Source organism: Periophthalmus magnuspinnatus, chromosome 24 (genome assembly GCF_009829125.3).
Source record: "Periophthalmus magnuspinnatus isolate fPerMag1 chromosome 24, fPerMag1.2.pri, whole genome shotgun sequence".
NCBI classification, from domain to species: domain Eukaryota; kingdom Metazoa; phylum Chordata; class Actinopteri; order Gobiiformes; family Gobiidae; genus Periophthalmus; species Periophthalmus magnuspinnatus.
In genome coordinates, this window is record NC_047149.1 from 27229693 (window position 1) to 27255600 (window position 25908).

At 44.6% G+C, this 25908-nt stretch overlaps 1 protein-coding gene across 1 annotated transcript in view; it reads right to left on the minus strand.

Moving 5' to 3' along the window:
* Positions 1 to 776: 776 nt before the first annotated feature.
* syndig1l (synapse differentiation inducing 1-like) overlaps positions 777 to 25908 on the minus strand; it is a 63192-nt gene continuing 38060 nt past the window's right edge. Inside the window, exons 3-4 of the mRNA XM_033991141.2 lie at positions 17786 to 17923; positions 777 to 1845 (exon numbers count right to left, since the gene is read on the minus strand). Of these exons, the coding sequence (XP_033847032.1) occupies positions 1687 to 1845; positions 17786 to 17923 (297 nt within the window). The 3' untranslated portion in view covers positions 777 to 1686. The remainder of the gene's footprint in view (positions 1846 to 17785; positions 17924 to 25908) is intronic.

Below are 25908 nucleotides of genomic sequence, written 5' to 3' on the forward strand. Positions count from 1 at the left end.
AGCGGGAAACGGTCGGGCTGAGAACGCTTCAAACAGGACCCTCGGTCAGCTGACATCTGACAAACTAAAGTATGTTCTGACTCTAAAAACATAAACGGTGAAATGTTTGAGATCTTTGTCCTGTTGAGTCTCGGACGTAAGTGAAAACTATAAGCCCTGAGTGGACCTGGCTCGTCTCTGTTCCACTGGACTGTACGTGCTCAATGGCGCATGTTTCTAGTTTAGCCTTTAGCGGCTCGGTACATCCTGCCCATCGACCACACGCCGTTATGAGACTGAGCGACGAGAGCGAGCGGAGCGACCACGAAGGAGGTGAGGGAACGAAACATAAAAACAAAAATATAAATGCCAATGTTTGTGCTTCAGGAGCTTCTGAGCCACGTTCTAAACCTGCGGCTCGTTCAGGACAGTTTGGCTCGTTCACGTCGCTCAGAGGCTCGTTCAGATCGTACCATGTGACCGATCTGACCAATCAGAGCTGGAGCTTAGCTAGAACGGACAGAGAGCGAAGCCGAAACTAATAATTAAAGACTTTTTTTTTAAGACAACAGACAGATTTTGAGCTGAGAAAAAGTTTATGATCAGTGATTACATTTCGCTCTATGAGATAAATTCGTTGTAGTACCAATGAGTGGCCACTAGTCCGACTCCAGAGCGCTCTAAACAGAAGGAGCCTCCAGTTATTTTACAGATCCGAGCTGTAAACACATTTGCACCGTGACAAAAGGTCGTAGTCCATCACTGTGGATTCAAACAAAGACACAGAGACGTGTTTTAGACAATGAGAAAACGTCATGACTTTTTAATTACGTGACACAAAGTGAGATCAGGTGCGTTTGACACAGGAGCCACAGGAGACGAACAGAAGCAGAGCCACGTGAGCAGGAAAAACCACATCATGGACATTTAAATCACACGATCCAAACATTAACAGAAGGAATTTACAAGGTCCGTTTGGGAAAGTCCTCAGAGGTTTGTCCCGTTTCGTCCAGAACAAGAACGACGACGAGGAATCCAAACTCTTTCACCGAGACGCGGCGACATTTTCAAAGCTGTTCTGTTACAGTCTGGTAAAAGGTGCAATATGTAACTTTTCTGGTGGAGGACGTACACCACCTGCTTGTCTCCATGGAGATGGAATTACTTTGACTGGATTATTCCGGTGTTTTAAAAGCTAAAAAATACATAGATAAACATGCATTCTCACTGTGAGCCAGGCCAACTCTCCGCAGATCTGACTTGTAACTTGGCCTGTGGGTGTCGCCTGCTTGTTTCCATGGAGATCGATGAGTTTAATGCCGTGCAGTCACCATGGAGACGAGCGGGTGGCAAACCCCTGCACCAGAAAAGCTACGTCGTGCGTCTTTATGAAAACAGAACGCACCGTCGTTTCTGTTTATCTCAGGCCCAAGTCTCAGCTACGGCAAAATCCTTTGGGAAACTTGGAAAATTCCCAACATATAACATCACTTTCCTCTTCACACGGTATTCCCAGATTCCCTTCGCTCGCGCCCTCCTCTGTGACCCCTCTCCGCTCGCGTGGCTAACGTCAGCTGACAGCGAGTCCTTGGGGAGCGGAGAGAAAGAGCCAAAGTACGACACATCCCCCCAAAAAAGTCCAGACAATTCCCAAATCGTCCTCCAGCCCGGAATTCCCAGAAGTTGGCGACAAAACCAACACCGTCGCTATATGTGTCCCGGTTTGGATAAGTAGGCGATGAGGGCCACGACCACCCCGACGTAGACTCCGGTGCCGATGGTGATGGACAGAGCGGCGAGGAAGAGGGCCCTCCGAGACGCGATGTTCGCCAACGAAAAGTCGCCTTTGTTCACGGCTTTGGTGGTCTGGAAAAAAACGAGAAGAACAAGAGTCAGACGTGATTTTCAAAAACCTCAAGAGAAAAAGTGACCGATTTTTAACAAGACGACGAGAATCAGACGAGACGAACGAGTCTGGAGAAGAACGAGGAACAGAGGGATGAATGAGAAGAACGAGGGAGAACAGAGGGATGAACGAAGAACAGAGGGATGAATGAGAAAAACGAGGAAGAACAGAGGGATGAACGATGGAGAACAGAGGGATGAATGGGAAGAACGAGGGAGAACAGAGGGATGAATGAGAAGAATGAGGAAGAATTGAGGGATGAACAAGTGTCGAGAAGAACGAGGGAGAACACAAAAACCATTTGGAACCAAATACACCCGAGATGGACGTGTTTAATGCCGCACTGTGGAACATTCTCTTCGTCTTTGTATTTCAAGGAGGAAAAACACGAAGAAAGAGAGGAGGAAGGAGGAACGAGCGGAGGAAAGAGAGGAAGAAGGAGGAAAGAGAGGGGCAAAAAGAGGATGAAAAAGGAAAGGGAGGAGGAAGGAGGAATGAGAGGAGGAAGAACAGAAAACAAGGGAAATGGACGTAAAGGTTTTGTTGGATCCAGAAGAGACACAATTAGAGCCGCGCTGTCAGACTCCAGGTAATGATCATGTCACAAGAGAAGAGGAGGAGGAGGAGGAGGAGCCAAGGAAAAGGGTGAGAGGAGAGGGGGATGAGAGAAAGAGAGGAGGAGGAAGAGGAGGAGGGTGGTCAGGCTGCAGGTAATGATCATGTCAGGACAAAGGAGGAGGGTCCTGGTTTAGTCCTGGTTTCTTTTGTGCAAACACACTCCTCACAGCCCCCCTCCCTCGTCCCCTCATTGTCCCCTCTCTCCCTCACCCTCCCCTCTCTCCCTCACCGTCCCCTCTCTCCCTCACCGTCCCCTCTCTCCCTCACTGTCCCCCTTCTTGTTGTCCCCCCCTCGTCCCCTCCCTGGTCGTCCCACATGATCAGATCCATTGATTTATACGTGCTGTTTTTAGGTCAGTTATATTTAATGGCGCTGCCGGATCCGTATCTCCCTGGTGTATTCTATGGGGCGTGCTAATCTTGCTAGCGCTATCTGCACTGCTAAACTGCTTTGTGGCCTCAGTCTTCTCTTTCCTCTTTGTTCCTTCTGTTTTGACCCAGTTCACTCAAGAGCCCTTAATGTTTATAGTGTGTTTTATAAGTCTCCCCGGCCTCCTGTGGACTCGCCGCTTCTATTAGCGCAGATACTCGCTGTGCTGGACGCTGTGGTGAAAGGGATTATGGGAAAATGTAAACACTATAATGGCAAGTGCAGTTTTAACTGATAATAAATGTGGTTTTATTTACTCCATCTACTGTTAAAGATGAAACACTGAGTCTGAGTCTGTTCAGGCAAACTGGTCACTTCAGGAAAATAATGAAAATAAAATAATGAAAATAAAATAATGAAAATAAAATAATGAAAATAAAATAATGTCGACGCCGATTTAGACTCAGAGAATCAGACAGAGAAAGAGACACAGAGACAGAGAGAAAGAGACAGAAAAAGAGAAAGAGAGACAGAGAAAGAGACAGAGAGACAGAGAGACAGAGAGACGGAGACAGAGACAGAGAAAGAGAGACAGAGACAGCTCGTTACGACTGAGGCCCTGGTGGATCACTCTCCCCCTCTTTCTTTCCTCTCTCCTTTCTCTCTCTTGTCCTTCTCACCTCTTTCCTCTCTCCTTTCCTCTTTCCTCTCTCTCCTCTCTCAGCCTGTCCCTCTCCTTCTCTTCACCATGGCCTCCTCTCTTCTCTTCTCTCTCTCTCCCTCCTTCTATCTCATATTTCTCATCCCCCCACTCTCTGTCCTTTTTTCTATCGCCTTTATCCTCTTCCTTTTTCTCTTTACTCTCTCCTTTTTCTCTCCCTCTCTCTTTCTCTTTCTCTCAGTACAGACTCTTCGTTCTAAAAAGCCTCTCACAGCTGCACATGTTTGATCAAAGACACAGTAATTACAGATAAACATGAGACGACAGGAACCCCCCCCTCTGTCTCCCTCTCTCCCTCCCCCTCCCTCCGTCTCCCTCTCTCCCTCCCTCTCCCTCTCCCCCTCTCCCTCTCTCTTTCTCACAGAGGAGTACCTCTCTGAAGCCTCATTACTCGTGCACATGACATCGTTTCATTTCCTCGTCATGTTTTCATCTCTGTGCCTCAGACCTGTGCGTTTGAGGAAACATCACTTTGTTCTCGTCTGTGGAGAAGCTCCTCCCACTGGAAGCCACGCCCCCAAAACACTCAGAGGGAAAAAACAACGTAACAGAAGAGAGAGCGTCTGAAATGATGAAGAAGAAGAAGAAGAAGAAGGAGAAGAAGGAGAAGAAGGAGAAGAAGAAGGAGAAGAAGAAGGAGAAGAAGGAGGAGAAGAAGGAGAAGGAGGAGGAGGCCCGAGTCCCTGAGGTCCAAACACTTTATCTCAGGAGCTTTTTCCTTAATAAACAAATTATTTGATTTGATTTATAAACCAGCAACGCTCCTGGAATTAAACTGGAAAATAAATCAACTAAACTAAAGCAGGAGGTGCAGGAGGAGGAGGAGAGAGGAGGAGGCACAGGTCGAGGAGGAGGAGAGAGGAGGAGGCACAGGTCGAGGAGGAGGAGAGAGGAGGAGAGAGGAGGAGAGAGGAGGAGGCACAGATCGAGGAGGAGGAGAGAGGAGGAGAGAGGAGGAGAGAGGAGGAGAGAGGAGGAGGCACAGGTCCAGGAGGAGAGAGGAGGAGGAGAGAGGAGGAGGCACAGATCGAGGAGGAGGAGAGAGGAGGAGAGAGGAGGAGAGAGGAGGAGAGAGGAGGAGGCACAGGTCCAGGAGGAGAGAGGAGGAGGAGAGAGGAGGAGGCACAGATCGAGGAGGAGGAGAGAGGAGGAGAGAGGAGGAGAGAGGAGGAGGCACAGGTCCAGGAGGAGAGAGGAGGAGGCGCAGGTCGAGGAGGAGGAGAGAGGAGGAGGCACAGGTCGACTTTATAGAGACACATTTATTTAATGTGAATAAACCTGAGGACGCTGTTTCTTTCACTTTTACATTTTGCTGAAGTCACTGGTCACGAGTCTTTTCCAGACGTTCAGTTAAACTCGATTAGTTTCACATTAGAGCAGGAAGAATAAGGAGGTGAAAGAGGCACAGCAGGAGGCCCAGCAGGGGGCGCTCACTCAAAACCCCACAAGAATCAGTGATATTAATGTACAATGACCTCCACAGACAGAAGTGTCCACTGTGTCCAACCCTGAACATCCATCTGGATCATTTCAATCAAGACTGAACTAAAGGAAAAAGGAGCTGAAAACTACCACCTGATGACATCACAAGGTGGAACAGAGCGTTTTGAGCTTTGTAGATGTTACAGACGAATAATAAAATGTGTGAATGAAACAAAACACAACTCCAGGTCTGTCTTTGACAATGTTCTAACGGATTAAAGCTGCAGCTGAGGGGGAGGAGTCTGGGCCTGAGGGGGAGGAGTCTGGGCCTGAGGGGGAGGAGTCTGGGCCTGAGGGGGAGGAGTCTGGGCCTGAGGGGGAGGAGTTTGGGCCTGAGGGGGAGGAGTCTGGGCCTGAGGGGGAGGGGTCTGGGCCTGAGGGGGAGGGGTCTGGGCCTGAGGGGGAGGAGTCTGGGCCTGAGGGGGAGGAGTCTGGGCCTGATGAGGAGGAGTCTGGGCCTGAGGGGGAGGAGTCTGGGCCTGATGAGGAGGGGTCTGGGCCTGATGAGGAGGGGTCTGGGCCTGAGGGGGAGGAGTCTGGGCCTGAGGGGGAGGAGTCTAAGCCTGAGAAGGAGGAGTCTGGGCCTGAGGGGGAGGAGTCTGGGGGATGACAGTGAGGTTTATGACCCTGTGTCTGCAGCCACATCTGCCTCGGGTCAGATGTATGACCCGCTCTCGAGGTCAAATGCAGGTCAAATGCAGGTCAAATGCAGGTCAAACAGGTCAAATGCAGGTCAAACGCAGGTCAAATGCAGGTCAAACGCAGGTCAAATGCAGGTCAAATGCAGGTCAAATGCAGGTCAAATGCAGGTCAAATGCAGGTGGACATTAAGGGCTGAATGTTTGTGAGACATGAACCGGTCACGTCCTCGTTTCATGGTTTGAAAATCAGGTGGTGCAGTTTTGAGGTGAGAGTCTGTGGAGGATTTGAAATTTACATAAAAAATAAATAAATAAAAAAAAAGCCAAAATTTAATTAGGAATAAAAAAAAATCCTCCTACAACGTGAGAAAAATTAAATAAACCAGAGTTTGTTTTGTGCTGGAGCCAAAAACACGAAACTCAGGGACAAAAACAGGACAAAATACTACGACTACTACTACTACTACTACTACTACTACTACTACTATTACTACTACTATTACTACTACGACTACTACTACTACTACTACTACGACTACTACTACTACTACTACTACTACAACTATTATTACTACTATTACTACTACGACTACTACTACTACTACTACTACGACTACTACTACTACTACTACTACTACAACTATTATTACTACTATTACTACTACGACTACAACTACTACTATTACTACTACTACAACTACTACTACTACTACTACTACAACTACTACTACTACTACAACTATTATTACTACTATTACTACTACGACTACAACTACTACTATTACTACTACTACAACTATTATTACTACTATTACTACTACGACTACTACTACTACTACTACAACTATTATTACTACTATTACTACTACGACTACTACTACTACTACTATTACTACTACTACAACTATTATTACTACTATTACTACTACGACTACTACTACTACTACTACTACGACTACTACTACTACTACTACTACTACAACTATTATTACTACTATTACTACTACGACTACTACTACTACTACTACTACTACGACTACTACTACTACTACTACTACTACAACTATTATTACTACTATTACTACTACGACTACAACTACTACTATTACTACTACTACAACTACTACTACTACTACTACTACAACTACTACTACTACTACAACTATTATTACTACTATTACTACTACGACTACAACTACTACTATTACTACTACTACAACTATTATTACTACTATTACTACTACGACTACTACTACTACTACTACTACGACTACTACTACTACTACTACTACTACTACAACTATTATTACTACTATTACTACTACGACTACTACTACTACTACTACTACGACTACTACTACTACTACTACTACTACAACTATTATTACTACTATTACTACTACGACTACTACTACTACTACTACTACGACTACTACTACTACTACTACTACTACAACTATTATTACTACTATTACTACTACGACTACAACTACTACTATTACTACTACTACAACTACTACTACTACTACTACTACAACTACTACTACTACTACAACTATTATTACTACTATTACTACTACGACTACAACTACTACTATTACTACTACTACAACTATTATTACTACTATTACTACTACGACTACTACTACTACTACTACTACGACTACTACTACTACTACTACTACTACTACAACTATTATTACTACTATTACTACTACGACTACAACTACTACTATTACTACTACTACTACTACAACTACTACTACTACTACTACAACTACTACTACTACTACTACTACTACTACTACTACTACTGCTACTACTACTGTGGGACAAACTGTTTAAAACTGTTTTTATGTTTTTAAGGCACGATTCAAACAGGGTAATTCAAAGTGTTAGCGCGTGTTAGCGCGTGTTAGCGCGTGTTAGCTCGTGTTAGCGTGTGTTAGCGCGTGTTAGCGTGTGTTAGCGCGTGTTAGCTCATTCACTTTGACGGCTCTAATTATTATAATGACCAAAAATAAAACTTCAGCCTCATTAACTTTTCATGAATAAACGTAAAGACGAGAACGACAAGAACGACAAGAACGACAAACCTGCGAGATCAGAGTCAGACGAGGTTTAGAATCAGACACTCTCTCTCTCCCCTCTCTCTCATCCTTCCCCTCTCTTTTCCCCTCTCTCTCTCTTTTTCTCTCTCTTTTCCCTCTCTCTCTTTTTCTCTCTCTTTTCCCCTCTCTCTCTTTATCTCTCTCTTCATTAAACACTTTTTAATTGGAAACAGAATCGTTGCTAAACTCGATTTCTGAACTGTGTAAAACAACAATTAGCACATCCCCAGAGCACCCGCTCCCACGAACACAGCACCCGCTCCCACGAACACATCACCCGCTCCCACGAACACAGCACCCGCTCCCACGAACACAGCACCCGCTCCCACGAACACAGCACCCGCTCCCACGAACACAGCACCCGCTCCCACAAACACAGCACCCACTCCCACAAACACTGCACCCGACTTGACCTTCCTCATTAAAATCACGTCTGAAGAGGCTTTAGATCATCCATGTTTGAGTCATCTAGAGATCTCTAGATTTCGCAGACATGGTTCCTGATGGTTTGGTGTAAGATTTGTACGAGGCGACTGATGCAGCTGATTGTGATCGTGCTCTGAAGGGGGAGGGGTTTAGCACAGAGAGCAAAAAGAGACTCAGACCTGGTTTAGTCTCATTCTAAATCTGTTGATTGAGTCCTCTCTCTCTCTCTATATATATATATATATATATATATATATATGTATATATATATATATATATATATATATATATATACAGCTCTCTCCTCCACAGCAGCGACGGCACAGAGCTCAAAGATTCATATTATCTGGAAAACTGGGAGTGTTCCAGGATCTGAGGCCGAGGGGGCGGGGTCGTGGAGGGGGCGGGGTCGTGGAGGGGGCGGGGCCGCGGAGGGGGCGGGGCCATGTTTGTGTTCACTCTAATTTACAGAGAAACAAGAGGTATCCATGGCAACCACATATTTATGAGCGACGCACGCAGCAAAACAAACGAGTCTCCTGTTTGGACATGTGGTACAGTGAACACCACCGTCTGGGGTTTGTGGGTAAAAGAGCCACTGTTTTTGTGTCTTTGGGCAAGACACCTCCACCTGCTCTGTGATGTTTGACACACACACAGACACACAGAGACACAGACACACACAGAGACACACAGACACACAGAGACACAGAGACACACAGACACACAGAGACACACGGAGACACAGAGAGACACAGAGACACACAGAGACACACACAGACACACACAGAGACACACAGAGACACACAGAGACACACAGACACACAGAGACACACAAATAGGGATCAAACCTTTTGGGTCTTGAGGTCAAAATAAGCGATCAGGATGTGCACATTAGCATGCTAGATGTTGTTAGCGTCACTGTCGGTGTAAAACTCTGCTCTAATGTGAAACGTGCTTCTAAACTCATCTGTGTGAGTAAAGAGGATGGTCTGAGCGCATCAGGACGACCTTTGAACCCACAGTCCCACACAAACATCGCCATCGAACTCACATCAGACAATTAACGTCTAAGTGAAAACCCGTTAGCGCCGTTTACCCGGAGAGACGGACATGACACGAATCTAAAGCCAAATATGGTCGACGAAGGAAGTGGGCGAAGCGCGGGCGTCATTATCGTCCCTCTTCACGGCGCCGTAAAGAGGCTTTAATCAGAGGAAGAGGAGAGAGGGACGAAAAAACAGACGACACGAGCAGCTGGAGACGGCGAGGAGGAGGAGGAGGAGGAACGGTCTGAGGAAAAGTCTGGATGAAAACACAAATTAAAAGGTGCAGTACGTAACTTTTCCAGTGGACAGTCCTTGTCTCCATGGAGATGTTGCTGCTTCGCCTGGAAAGTTCCAAAGTCTCCATGAAAACAAACACATGACGCTACTGTGTCAGTCACAGGTCAGATCTGTGGAGAGGCGACTCTGTGTGTCCCACATTCATCACAAACAGACGAGATTGTGTTTTGTTTCATTCACACGTTTGATTATTATTCGTCTGGAACATCTACAAAGAGCAAAATGTGACGTTCCACCTTGTGATGTCATCAAGTGGTAGTTTTCATGTGAACAGCTCAGCCTAAAGAGGGAGGAGCAGAGGAGGAAAGAAGAGGAGAGGGGGAGAGGAGGAGAAGAGGAGGAGACATGAGGAGGAAAGAAGAGGAAGAGAGGATACAAGAGGAGAGGAAGAGAGCAGATAAGAGGAGAAGAGGAGAGGGGAGGGGGAGAGGAGGAGAAGAGGAGGAGACATGAGGAGGAGAGCACTTTTCAAGTTAACTCTTCCTTTTACCTTTAGTTCAGTCGAGATAAGAGACAACTCCAGGACTGAAATGATCCAAATGATTCTATAAATGAAGGTGTGTGGAGTTTAAAAACACAGTGGAGCACTTCCTGTATCACCACATGATGACATCACAAGGTGGAACAGAGCGTTTTCAGCCTAAATCTGCAGAGTTTGTGTGTTAAACATGTGAGAATGAAACAAAACACAACTCCAGGTCTGTGTGTGACGAGGAAACATCAGATCAGATTTAAATATAAACTAAAGTCAAAGCTTTTCACACAAAATGCACTGTGTCTCCCCTGACTCCTCCTCCTCCTCCTCCTCCTCCTCCTCCTCCTGCTCCTTCCGTCTCGAGCTGTTATTAAAAAAGTCCATAAATAAAGCAGATTAGATTACATTGGTTTGTACTGTTGTGTTGTTATTGCGTTTGTGCGTCTCCCCCGGCGACACAACGCAGCACGAGTCTTATTGAGTTACACAACTGTAAAACGACTCAGATCATCTGCTTTATTTAGGACGACTCCCACTTTGTAACTAACACAATCACAAGAGCAAAAGAGCAGGAGGAGCGAGGAGGAGGAGGAGGAGAGAGGAGGAGCGAGGAGGAACGAGGAGGAGGAACAAGGAGGAACAAGGAGGAAAGAGAAGGAGCGAGGAGGAACAAGGAGGAGGAATGAGGAGGAGGAACGAAGAGGAGCGAGGAGGAGGAGCGAGGAGGAGGAATGAGGAGGAACAAGGAGGAGGAACGAGGAGGAATAAGGAAGAACGAAGAGGAAGGATGAGGAGGAATGAGGAGGAAAGAGGAGGAACGAAGAGGAGGAGGAGCGAGGAGGAGCGAGGAGGAGCGAGGAGGAACGAGGAGGAACAAGGAGGAACAAGGAGGAAAGAGAAGGAGCGAGGAGGAACAAGGAGGAGGAATGAGGAGGAGGAACGAAGAGGAGCGAGGAGGAGGAGCGAGGAGGAGGAATGAGGAGGAACAAGGAGGAGGAACGAGGAGGAATAAGGAAGAACGAAGAGGAAGGATGAGGAGGAATGAGGAGGAAAGAGGAGGAACGAGGAGGAGGAGCGAGGAGGAGCGAGGAGGAACAAGGAGGAGGAACGAGGAGGAATAAGGAAGAACGAAGAGGAAGGATGAGGAGGAACGAGGAGGAAAGAGGAGGAAAGAGGAGGAACGAGGAGGAACGAGGAGGAACGAGGAGGAGGAGCGAGGAGGAACGAGGAGGAGCGAGGAGGAGCGAGGAGGAGCGAAGAGGAGGAGCGAAGAGGAGGAGCGAAGAGGAGGAGCGAAGAGGAGGAGGAGCGAGGAAGAGGAACAAGGAGGAACAAGGAGGAAAGAGAAGGAGCAAGGAGGAACAAGGAGGAGGAATGAGGAGGAGGAACGAAGAGGAGCGAGGAGGAGGAGCGAGGAGGAGGAATGAGGAGGAACAAGGAGGAGGAACGAGGAGGAATAAGGAAGAACGAAGAGGAAGGATGAGGAGGAATGAGGAGGAAAGAGGAGGAACGAGGAGGAGGAGCGAGGAGGAGCGAGGAGGAACAAGGAGGAGGAACGAGGAGGAATAAGGAAGAACGAATAGGAAGGATGAGGAGGAACGAGGAGGAAAGAGGAGGAAAGAGGAGGAACGAGGAGGAACGAGGAGGAACGAGGAGGAGGAGCGAGGAGGAACGAGGAGGAGCGAGGAGGAGCGAGGAGGAGCGAAGAGGAGGAGCGAAGAGGAGGAGCGAAGAGGAGGAGGAGCGAGGAAGAGGAACAAGGAGGAACAAGGAGGAAAGAGAAGGAGCAAGGAGGAACAAGGAGGAGGAATGAGGAGGAGGAACGAGGAGGAGCGAGGAGGAGCGAGAAGGAGCGAGAAGGAGAAGGAGCGAGAAGGAGGAACAAGGAGGAAAGAGAAGGAGCGAGGAGGAACGAGGAGGAGGAAAGAGGAGGAATGACAAGGAACAAGGAGGAACGAGAAGGATGAGGAGGAGCGAGGAGGAACAAAGGTGTAAAGTGTTTGCACATTTGACTAAAGACACTTCACTGTCGTCTCAAGAGAAAATGAACCAACGAGACAAAAACAACACTGATGTGGACACGGGAGGGCATCTGACACACACACACATATATACACACACATATATACACACACACACACACACACACACACACACACACACTCCAGTCTGATGCGTCTCATTATGTGGCTGTGTCTGTAACATAACTGCAGGGGGCGCTCATTTACATAATCACAAAAACAAACAACATTTAAAATGTCCTCCAGTTTCTTTCTGTGTGTGTGTGTGTGTGTGGGGAGTTGGAGTGTGTGTTGTGAGTGTGTGTGTTGGAGTGTGTGTTGGAGTGTGTGTTGTGAGTGTGTGTGTTGGAGTGTGTGTTGGTGTGTGTGTTGTGTGTGTGTTGGAGTGTGTGTTATGTGTGTGTTGGAGTGTGTGTTGTGTGTGTGTTGGAGTGTGTGTTGTGTGTGTGTTGGTGTGTGTGTTGGAGTGTGTGTTGTGTGTGTGTTGGTGTGTGTGTTGGAGTGTGTGTTGTGTGTGTGTTGGAGTGTGTTGTCTATTATCTTGTCTAATTAAATTAGAATTGTCTTCTCAATCAGCGTCGCTCGTTTTCTCTCATTTCCTCGTCGTTCTCGCCTCAGAGGAGGTGGTGTGTGTGTGTGTGTGTATGTATGTGTGTATATGTGTATGTGTGTATGTCTATACGTGTATATGTATATGTGTATGTGTATATGTGTATATGTTTATGTGTGTATATGTATATGTGTATATGTATATGTGTATATGTTTATGTGTGTATATGTATATGTATATGTGTATATGTTTATGTGTGTATATGTATATGTATATGTGTATATGTTTATGTGTGTATATGTATATGTATATGTGTATATGTTTATGTGTGTATATGTTTATGTGTATATGTATACGTGTATATGTGTATGCGTATATGTGTATATGAATATGTGTATGTGTATATGTGTATATATGTATATGTATATGTGTATGTGTGTATGTGTATATATGTATATGTGTATGTGTGTATGTGTATATGTATATGTGTATATGTATATGTGTATATGTGCATGTGTGTATGTGTATATGTGCATATATGTATATGTATATGTGTATGTGTATATGTGTATGTGTATATGTGTGTATGTGTATATGTGTATATATGTATATGTGTATATGTGTATGTGTATATATGTATATGTGTATGTGTATATATGTATATGTGTGTATGTGTATATATGTATATGTGTATATGTATATGTGTATATGTGTATATATGTATATGTGTATATATGTATATGTATATGTATATGTGTATATGTGTATGTGTATATATGTATATGTGTATGTGTGTATGTGTATATGTGTGTATGTGTATATATGTATATGTGTATATGTATATGTGTATATGTGTATGTGTGTATGTGTATATATGTATATGTGTATATATGTATATGTGTGTATGTGTATATATGTATATGTGTATGTGTGTATGTGTATGTGTATATATGTATATGCGTGTATGTGTGTATGTGTATATATGTATATGTGTATATGTATATGTGTATATGTGTATGTGTGTATGTGTATATGTGTATATATGTATATGTGTATATGTGTATATGTGTATGTGTGTATGTGTATATGTGTATATATGTATATGTATATGTGTGTATGTGTATATATGTATATGTGTATATGTATATGTATATATGTGTATGTGTATGTGTATATATGTATATGTGTATATGTGTATGTGTATATGTGTATATATGTATATGTGTATATGTATATGTGTATATATGTATATGTGTATGTGTGTATGTGTATATATGTATATGTGTATATGTATATATGTATATGTATATATGTGTATGTGTGTATGTGTATATATGTATATATGTATATGTGTACGTGTATGTGTGTATATGTATATGTGCAAGCGTGATTTCGCCCCGCCGCGCCGCCCGCCCCGCCGCTCGCTCCAAACCGCCCTCGCCTCCAAATGCCAGCGCCATTTTGAATGTCAACACTAATAGACTTTATTGACGGCTTTTGAAAACACGAGCGTCCATCAGTGAAACCATAACTCATGTCGTTAGGCGCAGTTTATCGGCGTCTACAGGAGGTGGCGCCGTAAAACCTTCAGTGCTTTGACCCCGGCTTGTAAAAGCTCAAAGAGGAGGTCAGAAAACCCCATTATGGATCTGATGTTTGAGCCGTAACTGAGTATTTGAGGTTTACGCCGATGTGTCGTCATATTAGCAACTTTTAAATCTCCAGCAGAGGGCGATATTTGTGTAAATAAAATGAATCTCTGTCTCTGCTGCTTCAGACTCATTCTGCCCTTAAATGTTCGTATTAACCCTCTACATGATCCTGGGGTTTTTATTTCACTATTGTGTCTGTAAATCAAGATATGAACATTAATAACAGACAAATCAGGTCCTTCTTTCCCCGAGGTCGCTCCTGTTAGCGTTAGCATTAGCGTTAGCAACAGGTTTGATTGAATTTAAATGTTGTTATTTGAGGAAAATAATTTAAATTGTCTAAAAAATATCAGCAGATCTTATCGTTCGAGCTCTTGTTGTCATGGTGATGTTGATTTGAGGCACTAGTAACATTTAAATGGAGCTTAATCTTTTATATTTAACAATTCTGAATGTGACATTTTTAAAATCGTCCACTTTAAACGCCCTGGACTCGGTTTGTCTTTCATATATTTGAGTATAAATGTGCCTTACCCCAGCACAGTCGTGTTGTGCTCATTGTCGTTAGTGTTAGCGAGTCTGAGAGCTGTGAAAAGTGCTTATAAACTCATCACGGTGAGTCATTAGGATGTTCAGACGCATCAGGAAAATCAAGAGGAACTTTTAAAATGGCCTAGATCTGTTTTTCACGTTTTAGGACAGAAACAATCAGGTCCAGCCCCTTTAAATCTTTTCTTTATAACGCTTATAAAAGATAATTCATGATGTGACAGATTTCTGGTCGTTTAGTCATAAACTCGACACAGATCAGAGACGACGCAGAGAGAAACAATAAAACAGCGTCTCAATTATGTAATAATGATAATGCCCTGGATTTATACGACTCCTAATGAACCAAATACACTTTACTCTGCAGGATTCACTCCACACAGACAGAGGTGAATCTACGACTGACAAAACACATTTAAACAAGGCAAAATGGGTGAAGTGTCTTGCCAAAGGACACAACAACATCAGGTATTTTGTTCCGTACCGCACAAAACTGACCCTCCATCTTAGAACGTTGTCAGTGCATCAAAAACAGACCTGGAGTTGTGTTTTTGCTTCATTCACACATGTTTGACTCACACTTTATTATTCGTCTGTTACATCTACAAAGCTCAAAACGCTCTGTTCCACCTTGTGATGTCATCAAGTGGGAGTTTACAAGTTAACTCCTCCTCTTTTTACCTTTAGTTCAGCAGAAAATTGGCAACTCCAGGGGTGAAATGATCCAAATGATTCTATAAATGAAGGTGTGTGGAGTTTAAAAACACAGTGGAGCACTTCCTGTATCACCACATGATGACATCATGAGGTGGAACAGAGTGTTTTCAGTTTGACAGAAGAACTGCAGGTCTGTTTGAGATGAGGAAACATTAAAACAGATCAGAAAACAGAGTCATACGGCGCCTTTAAATGAAATATAAAGTCTGTGAAATAATAGAAAGAAGAAATAATAATGTTGATCTGAGGTTTAGGAACAGATTTTTTCCGCTTGTTCCAAACCCAAATGTTCCGTGAGACGTTCCATGAGACGTTCCGCAGACCGGGCTGGGAGCTGTCCGCGGTGGTGAAGTATTTTTAGACTCTCGACAGGAACAAGACATTTTAGTTTCTCTTTAGTTTCTCACTTTCTGTTCTGTTTGGCAGGTTCTGCAACAACGAAGGTGAATGAGGAGGAAGTGTCTTGCTCAGAGACACAAGAACAGTGTGTATTCTGACAAACAGCAGTAATATAGTAACATATTTGATTTAAAAGAGCCTTTGTGTGACGGTCAAACTGGAGCGTGCGCTGTCCGTGGTGCTGAAATAAAGTTACATGATTTTTCTGTATTTTACATTTTAACGACGAGTTTAAAGTGATAAAAACACAAAAGAACAAAAGAGGAAACAGTTTTATATCATGATAGAAAACCCCACAAAGTCTCTATCGCTCTTTAAAAAGGAAAAGACCAGCGCTTTAGTCTTGGTAATGTGCTTGTTTTCTCTCAAACGTTTTATGCCACAGCCTCGATAAGATCGTGTTTTATTTCAGTTTAAGAAGCACAAAAATAAAGATTCATCATCAGCGTCGAGTCGGGGGTCGGTTTATTTGAATGAAGTTCCAGGTTATAAAAACAGTGAAGTGTTAATGACCCGGTGAAACCAAACGACCTCAGGACAGAGGAGTCTGTTTCTGTTCAGCTGCTCGCTTCTCCGCAGAGCTGGTGCTGAAACTCTGAGACTCTGGACGATTCACTTTATTCACTTTTACACATTTCAATCAGGACTGAACCAGGACTGAACCAGGACTAAACCAGGACTAAACCAGGACTAAACCAGGACTGAACCAGGACTGAACCAGGACTGAACCAGGACTGAACCAGGACTAAACCAGGACTAAACCAGGACTAGACCAGGACTAAACCAGGACTAGACCAGGACTAGACCAGGACTAAACCAGGACTAAACCAGGACTAAACCAGAACTAAACCAGGACTAAACCAGGACTAAACCAGGACTAAACCAGGACTAAACCAGGACTGAACCAGGACTAAACCAGGACTAAACCAGGACTAAACCAGGACTGAACCAGGACTGAACCAGGACTGAACCAGGACTGAACCAGGACTAAACCAGGACTAAACCAGGACTAGACCAGGACTAAACCAGGACTAGACCAGGACTAGACCAGGACTAAACCAGGACTAAACCAGGACTAAACCAGAACTAAACCAGGACTAAACCAGGACTGAACCAGAACTAAACCAGGACTAAACCAGGACTGAACCAGGACTAAACCAGGACTAAACCAGGACTGAACCAGGACTAAACCAGGACTAAACCAGGACTAAACCAGGACTAAACCAGGACTAGACCAGGACTAAACCAGGACTAAACCAGGACTAAACCAGGACTAAACCAGGACTAAACCAGGACTAGACCAGGTCTAAACCAGGACTAAACCAGGACTAAACCAGGACTAGACCCGGACTAGACCAGGACTAAACCAGGACTAAACCAGGTTGAACCAGGACTAAACCAGGACTAGACCAGGACTCCGACTTTAGACCTTATATTTCCAGAGTAAGTTGTAAAGTTCTTGTACTTATCTCCCTGCGCCTGAACATGTCTGTGGATGTAACACTGTGGGACATTTTCTGTGAGACACGTCTGAGAAAAACAGATTTATTTCAGTCTGAGGATGAGACTCAGTGGACGACGTGTTTTCGTTGTTATTTGTCCCTAAACAGATGCAGCTCTGTTCAGGCGTGACAGAGGAAAAGCCCAGAGTTTGTACCGCAGCGGCGTCGTGTTGTGGTGTTGCCGTGGTGACGTGTTGTGGCGTTGCCGTGGTGACGTGTTGCCGTGTTGCCGTGGTGACGTGTTGCCATGGTGACGTGTTGTGGTGTTGCCGTGGTGACGTGTCGTGGTGTTGCCGTGGTGACGTGTTCGTGACCCTTACCCCCTGTGAGAAGTAGAAGGCGGCGATGCCTAAGGGCCAGAAGCAGCAGAGCATGGAGAAGATGGCCAGACCCAGGTGATCTCTGGGAGGAACCACAATGAAGTTATCCTCACTCTCACTGTCACTGGAGCAGTCGGTCTGGAACGAGAACAAGAACGATAAGAACAAGAACAACGAGAACAAGAACGATAAGAACAACAAGAACGATAAGAACAAGAACGATAAGAACAACAAGAACGATAAGAACAAGAACAACAAGAACAAGAAAAACAAGAACGATAAGGACAACAAGAACGATAAGAACAAGAACAAGAAAAACAAGAACGATAAGAACATCAGGTGTGTGCTGCTGCAGAGAGCTGAGTGACGAGGGTAGAAGAATTATATAAATAAAACAAACACATTTTCATCCATCCATTTCATCTGCAATACCCAGACTTCCCTCACCCCAGACACTTCCTCCAGCTCCTCCGGTGAGACCCTGAGGCGCCCCCAGTCCAGCCGAGAGACATAGTCCCTCCAGCATGTCCTGTGTCTTCCCCGGGGCCTCCTCCTGGAGGGAGTCGACCAGGAGGCATCAGGACCAGACGCCTGAGCTTCAGCTGCAGCGGCTCCTCCCTCAGAAAAGACCGTTTTTCGCCTCCTCTTTACTAATTTAAATCTAAATTTATCTTTTGAATGTGAAAAAGTCAAACTCATAACGTTGCAGATAAGAGGACGCTGACCCCACGAGCAGCTGACGAACACGTTTAAAAGAAACAAACAGAATGAGTTTCAGCCTGGGCGAACACTGAGCTGGTCCCGTTTCCCCGGAGACGTCTCGCTCCGACACAAAACTGATCACACAGACGGAAAACTGATCATTCTCTCATCGATTCACCAATATTCAATCTGCCGTTTATAATGTGCTGAATGAGACACGCTCTGGGCGTTAGCGACGCGCTAACACTTTCACGACTCATTAACATCGTCACATTTCACATAAAAGCACTGACCAGTTTTATCCAGTTTGACAATTATAGTTATAGTGAAGTTTATAATTTGACTTCCTGGTTGCACACGAGCCGCAGACGTGACACATGTAGATCCATAACTGTTCCCTAGCAACCGTAATGTAAACAAGGGCGAAATTTGTCTTAAATGCACAAAAATTATGATCGAGCAAATAAAAATAAATGCAAACGCCTTTATTTTATTGAATCAGTGTTAAATCTGTGTCTGTGGTGGTGACTGACCATCGTCTTTGTAAAGTATCATAGCGACCAAAGAGCCAATCAGGAGCGAGGCTGTTGAAGCTAACGCCGCTGGTTTGTCAGTGTCAACTCGTTTGACCACAACAAACGAAGGCGTCAGACTCGAGTGAAAAGGTTTTAAAAGCTCTCTACTGGAGCTTTTATTCAGTAAGTTACAATAAATATGTGCAAATTGTGCTGAAGTGCGTTGAGGCGCTCGGCTGAGGGCGTGGCCAGAGGAGCAGCGCTGGGCGGAGGAGGCGGGGCCCTTTCACAGGTGGATGTCCTGGGCCCTAGTGCACCAGGTCACCTCCAAAAACACATTAACATTATTATTATTAATTAAAAAACATGGCACAACAGGGGCCGTGACAGCAGGAAGTGGGCGCTTAGCAACACTGTCAATCAAACCTGTTGCTAACGCTAATGCTAACAGGAGGGACCTCGGGGAAAGAAGGACCTGATTTGTCTGTTATTAATGTTCATATCTTGATTTACAGACACAATAGTGAAATAAAAACCCCAGGATCATGTAGAGGGTTAATACGAACATTTAAGACCAAAATGACGAGTCGATGGAGCAGGAAGTGCGTCCGTGATCACTTCCTGTTTGGTACGTAGCGGTGGCTAGCAGGTTAGCGATGTGCATTTCTATAAACAGTCTGTGGTTGTAACACGGTGAGTTCTTGAAATGATCAGGTTTAACACTCAGGAATTTTACCTTTTTATTATTATTTCATGGTAAAACACAGTGTAACCAACGGGGAAATCTGCCTCTTGCGCCCCCATGTGGCAGTGTGACGTCATTACACTCTACAGTCTGAAAAACATTAATATCTCACTTCATAAATGTGACGTTTTCTGTGTTTATATAAAAGCAGAAAGTCGTAAAAATAGAGTAGAAACTTTTGACTGGTGGTGAATGTGAACACACAAAATGGACACCAGAAAACGCGGCGTGTGTGAGCCGTTTGGAGCCGTCGCTCGGAGCCGTCTCTCTGTGTTCTCGCTCTGCGCTCGCGTCGGTCAAGGCCGCGCTCTCGTTCAGACGTGTCATGTTTATCCATTAGCCGTGCGCTCGGTTCTGTTTTGTTCACATAAAAAAAAAAAAACGGCCTTGGTTTTGTTTTAAACTGAACATAAACGTATAATCTGAGTGCAGTGACAGACGCAGAGGCAGGGGGCGCCACAGAGTCCACACGTACCACGGAAATATGGAACGACAGCAGAGTAAGGCTGGGTTCACATGAAAACACACTGCAGAATCCCTCTACGAGCGCTAAAGTCGACACGATACTAACATTTCAAAGTCTCATACGAAGGAACAGACTCGATACTTGATACCGATTCCGATACCGCGATGATAATAAAAACGTGGTCTTATACTTTTTCTGATACGGCTCAACATCATTCTAAAGACATTCAAGGGAAGGTTCATTTCACTCCTGTGCCTTTAAAAACACAGTGGAGCACTTCCTGTATCGCCACATGATGACATCACAAGGTGGAACAGAGCGTTTTCAGTTTGAGAGAAGAACTTAGATCAGAGTATAATGAATATATAAAGTTGATATAAAGTTAAGGCAGCGTGGAAGAGAGGGCTTATGGGTAATTTCAGCTTTGGCAGTTCACTCTGAAAGTTTTAAGAAAGCGATTTTCAACTTGAACAATCACGAGACAAAATCTGCATCCACCGACAAACAAAACAAAGGCTCCTGAGCGGCGCGGCGGCTCCTCGTAATGTCACCGCACGTTTCCGCCGCTTTACGGTAACGCACCATTAGTTTCTCATTAGTTTGGAGCTATGCAGATTCCAACATTTCACCGTCCAAAAAGACATTTTAAAAACAACAGAAGGCATTAAAGGCGCCACGGATCAGGGCGTCGGCGCGGCGGGGATGTGCGGCGTTATGAATCAAACGCCCCTCCCCCTCCGGGTTTGTACCAACCCCATTTCACGCTCCAGACGGCAGACGGCACATCCGCTCCTAATGTGAATGAAGGCATTAGCTCACGGCCAAACAACAGTGACGCATCTACAGTGAAAGAAGAAGAAGATTCAACGAGCGCCATTTTAAAAACCTACTGAGCTTGAGTCTCTATGGTTCTCATGTCTGTGGATCATTTTGTTTTACACATTTTAAATCACAATATTCAACTAAAACCACGAAATAAAAGAAACAAGAAAACTGTGGCGTCCAGTGGAGCTGACGGCGCCGTAAACGTCGTCACACTAAAGCGCCTCATGCTGTAGCGCCCCCTATGGACAGATGCACATCACACTAAAGCGCCTCATGCTGTAGCGCCCCCTATGGACAGATGCACATCACACTAAAGCGCCTCATGCTGTAGCGCCCCCTATGGACAGATGCACATCACACTAAAGCGCCTCATGCTGTAGCGCCCCCTATGGACAGATGCACATCACACTAGAGCAGCACATTTTTATACATTTGGACCAAAATGACGACGCGACGCTGCAGAATCCTACGAGTATCAACGATTAAGAAAATAAAACTGGAGAAGGAAGAGCGGACGTCACAGGGGGCGTGTCACAGGGGGCGTGTCACAGGGGGCGTGTCACAGGGGGCGTGTCACAGGGGGCGTGTCACAGGTGGAGGTTAAACGGGGGCAGATCAACAAAATGGCGTCTTGAAAATAGTCGAGCTGAGAGCAGAGCTGAGTTTTGCCATTACGGTAAAGTTAACAACAACTAGCATGCTAACACACACTTCCTGATTATCAGACAATAAAAAGAATACAGAGAGAGGGGACACAGATTTTACACATAAAGTGAATTGAAGCAGGAAGTGCGCCCATGATCACTTCCTGTTTGTAGCGGCGTTAGCATGTTAGCATGTTAGCTCATTTTACGTCTTTGGAGCAGATTATAGAATATATTTTTAGTGGAGACACATTTTACTCAAATATCTGGTAAAAACTGGTGCAGGACCTTCCTCTTTCCTCAAACAGTTTTGTCCCTGTGGTTTTCAAAGATTTGAGTTTTTAAGTGAAGCCACAAAAAAAAAAAAAAAAAAAGTCTGGATGTGGAGGAGGTTTTTTTAAGAAAAATCCAGAGTTTTTCAAACACGGAGGGAGAGTTGTAATCTCAGAGCTGCAGGCGCCTTAAACCCACAGAACCACAAAACACTTCAAATGTGCCGTAATGGAGAAGTTTAGAGGCTCAAGGTGAATTTACACTTTATCATCTCCACTTCAGACGTGTGTCATGTGTCTGAGGAAAAGACTCAACACGTTCAACTATTTAAAACTGAGACGAATCAGAATCTACAGAGAAAAGTGTTTAAACAAAAAGAAGATACTGATGTTTAACACGAAAACACTGGAGATTTAGACCTGGTTCAGTCCTGGTTTAGTCCTGGTTTAGTCCTGGTCTGTTTGTTCCTGGGGCTTGTGTTTCTCGTGTTTTCTGCTCATTTAAATATTCGTCTGTTTCTCTGTTGATGAGACGAGAGGATTAACTGTGGGAGTTAGGCCCCGCCCCCAAACGCAGAGTAAACGGCGGCTGTGTGTGTCTGTGTGTGTGTGTGTGTGTGTGTGTGTTTGTGGTGATCATGGTCGCACTTCCTGCTCCATCGACTCTTCAGACTCATTCTGGTCTTAAATGTTCGTATTAACCCTCTACATGATCCTGGAGTTTTTATTTCACTTTTGTGTCTGTAAATCAAGATCTGAACATTAAAATAAGAAACTCAGCTCCAGATTAGCCGCTATCCCCGTTAGCCTCGACGAGCGTCGCTCTCACTCTGTCACGTCTTTAGTCTGTGGTTCCACCTGAAAAGTTCCACAGTTTACTCGTATTTTTATAACTTGGAAAAATAAAACGTAAATAACTTCACGTCACATCTGCAGATTCCCCTGTGCCTTAAATCGTTAAATCTCCAGAAGGAAAATTCATAAATGTTGAACCGTTTTAGAGGCCTGACCTTTGACCCCAGAGGATCAGTGTGAAAAGACTCGACTCATTTACAAACAGAAATGTCCCATCAGCCCCGGCGTGCAGTCACCTGACCTAGTCCAGTTTTAGTCTGAGCTCAGATCTGGTTTGAGCCGCACAGATCCACAGGAAACTGTCTGAAACACGGCTCCGTTTCTTCTTCTTCAGTTCGTGGCTCGTCGCTTCTTAACGCCGCGTCGCCGCAGGTCGTGTGTATTTTTCATATTCAGTTTCACAAACACGTCACAGAACAACAGTTTATCCTCCTCCATGTTTCCCCTGAAGCCTGAGACAAACTGAACCTGTGCCCATGAGCAACGCACCACACAAGAGAAATACACACAGAGGAGGAGAGGAGGAGAGGAGGAGGAGGAGGAGAGGAGGAGGAGGAGAAGAGGAGGAGGAGAGGAGAAGAGGAGGAGAGGAGGAGAGGAGGAGGAGAGGAGGAGGAGAGGAGGAGGAGGAGAGGAGGAGAGGAGGAGGAGAGGAGAGGAGAGGAACAGAGGAGGAGGAGGAGGAGGATGTTTTGTTTTTCTTTCTGTGTTCTGTTCATTATTACAAACAGCTCTGTCCCCTGTGACCTCACACACACACACACACACACCCACACCCCGACACACACACACACACACACACACACCGACAGACACATTTCAGTCCTGGAGTTGTCTCTTATCTCGACTGAACTAAAGGTAAAAGGAGGAGTTAACATGAAAACTCCCACTTGATGACATCACAAGGTGGAGCAGAGCGTTTTGATCCTTGTAGATGTTACAGACTAACAATAAAGTGACTCAAACATGTGAATGAAACAAAACACAACATTAGATCATGGGTTTATGTTTGTTTTATGTTATGTTTATATAAAAAGGTATTTCTATATTTTCGTAAACTTATAAAATTAAAATTAATTGAAAGAAAATATGTGATTAATTGTTTCTGGCTCATTTCCTCGTCCCAAGTCCCAAACTGGACATTGTGTTTGCTCAGATCATCTGTGGCTCCTCCTGTTTGGACCAACTCTACAATTTTAATGTTTCTACGAACGAGGACGAAAAAAACAAAAAAACATAAATGTGGATTTAAACGAGACTCTGCCGTGAAAACATCAAACAAACAGCACAGAACACACACACACAGAGCCTCCGCACACACACAGAGCCTCTGCACACACAGAGCCTCTGCACACACAGAGCCTCTGCACACACAGAGCCTCCGCACACACAGAGCCTCTTTTTGTAGAAGAAAAAATCGTGACTTGAACAAACAAAACTTTGCTTCAAACATAAAATGACAAATCTAGACCTAAAATGAAAAGTGATCACTAAATTACTCAAACACTCATGAAATCCTTTTTTTTTTTTTTTTTTTTACATATTTTTAGATGAAGGACAGTGTGAAAACATGTGAGAAAATCAGTTCTGAGTTGCGAGACGGGGCCGTTTTGCCTCAGCCTGATGTGTGAAAACATAAGCTCCATAATGAGACAGTGTCATTAAAGATGCAGAGGCACAAAATGAACTTTTCCAGAGGTTTTACTGCAGCAGACGACGAAAACGTGTCTCTGTTTCCACCAAGACTCAACTCACACAAAACACCGCCATAAAAGCCTTTACACGGATTACACCGCCGCAATACTGTTTATAGTTTAGAGAGAGAGAGAGACAGTGAAAGACAAACTCAATTCTGTCACTGGACTGAAACTTTAGAGTGAAGACGTTTGGAGCTCGTCCAAGACTCAGGTCAGAACTGGACACGGCCTGAAATCAACCTGTGAAGAATCAGCTTTATTTTCACATTATTCTCTCTGTTTTTGTGTGTAAAACCCCTCACCACACACTTTATACACTTTTCTCACACAGGCGTTAACATTTTCTCACATTTCTCTCTCGTTTAAACTCTCTCAAAGTTCAAACCTTCGTAGGCGTCTTTGTCGGTGCAGAACGTTTCATCGACATTGTGGGTTTTGTCGGGGAGAAAACAAATTGCAAACGTACAGCACTTCAGAGTCACACTGAGATCCAACGTTTATGTAAATTTGTCTGAACACATTCTGTACTGGACAGGAGACACGGCACGGAGGAGACTGATGGACAATGGTCTACAGTCCAACAGCCAATCAGGACGCACGACACAATGGTCTACAGTCCAACAGCCAATCAGGACGCACGACACAATGGTCTACAGTCCAACAGCCAATCAGGACGCACGACACAATGGTCTACAGTCCAACAGCCAATCAGGACGCACGACACAACGGTCTACAGTCCAACAGCCAATCAGGACGCACGACACAACGGTCTACAGTCCAACAGCCAATCAGGACGCACGACACAATGGTCTACAGTCCAACAGCCAATCAGGACGCACGACACAACGGTCTACAGTCCAACAGCCAATCAGGACGCACGACACAACGGTCTACAAAACTCTGCTCCAGATCATCCTCTGTACCTGCTCTAGCCTCGATTCTTTACCCAGTCTATGCTCTCACACCTATTAGCACACTGGCTATTAGCATACGGGCTATTAGCATACGGGCTATTAGCACACAGGCTATTAGCATACGGGCTATTAGCATACGTGCTAGCACTCCTGTTTTCCTGGTCCAGATGTGGGCCTGAGTCTGGAGTTATAAATAGGACACAGATGGATTGTGTTTCCAAACAAAACGAGTCTCTTTTTCTCCCGTCTCTGATCATTTCTTTTCTTTGGCTCAGATCTGAACCTCAGCGTCTTCAAAGCAAAGAGCCTTTTTAGAGACGGATATTTATTATTTACAGCCTTAAAAACATGAAAAAAACAAAACTAATTCATTTAATTTTAAACAGTCTGCAGTCGTCCAGAATTACTCCTTTACATTATGCACCAGAGCGTCCTAATGACTCACCACGATGAGTTTATAAGCACTTTACACACAACTCATACAACAC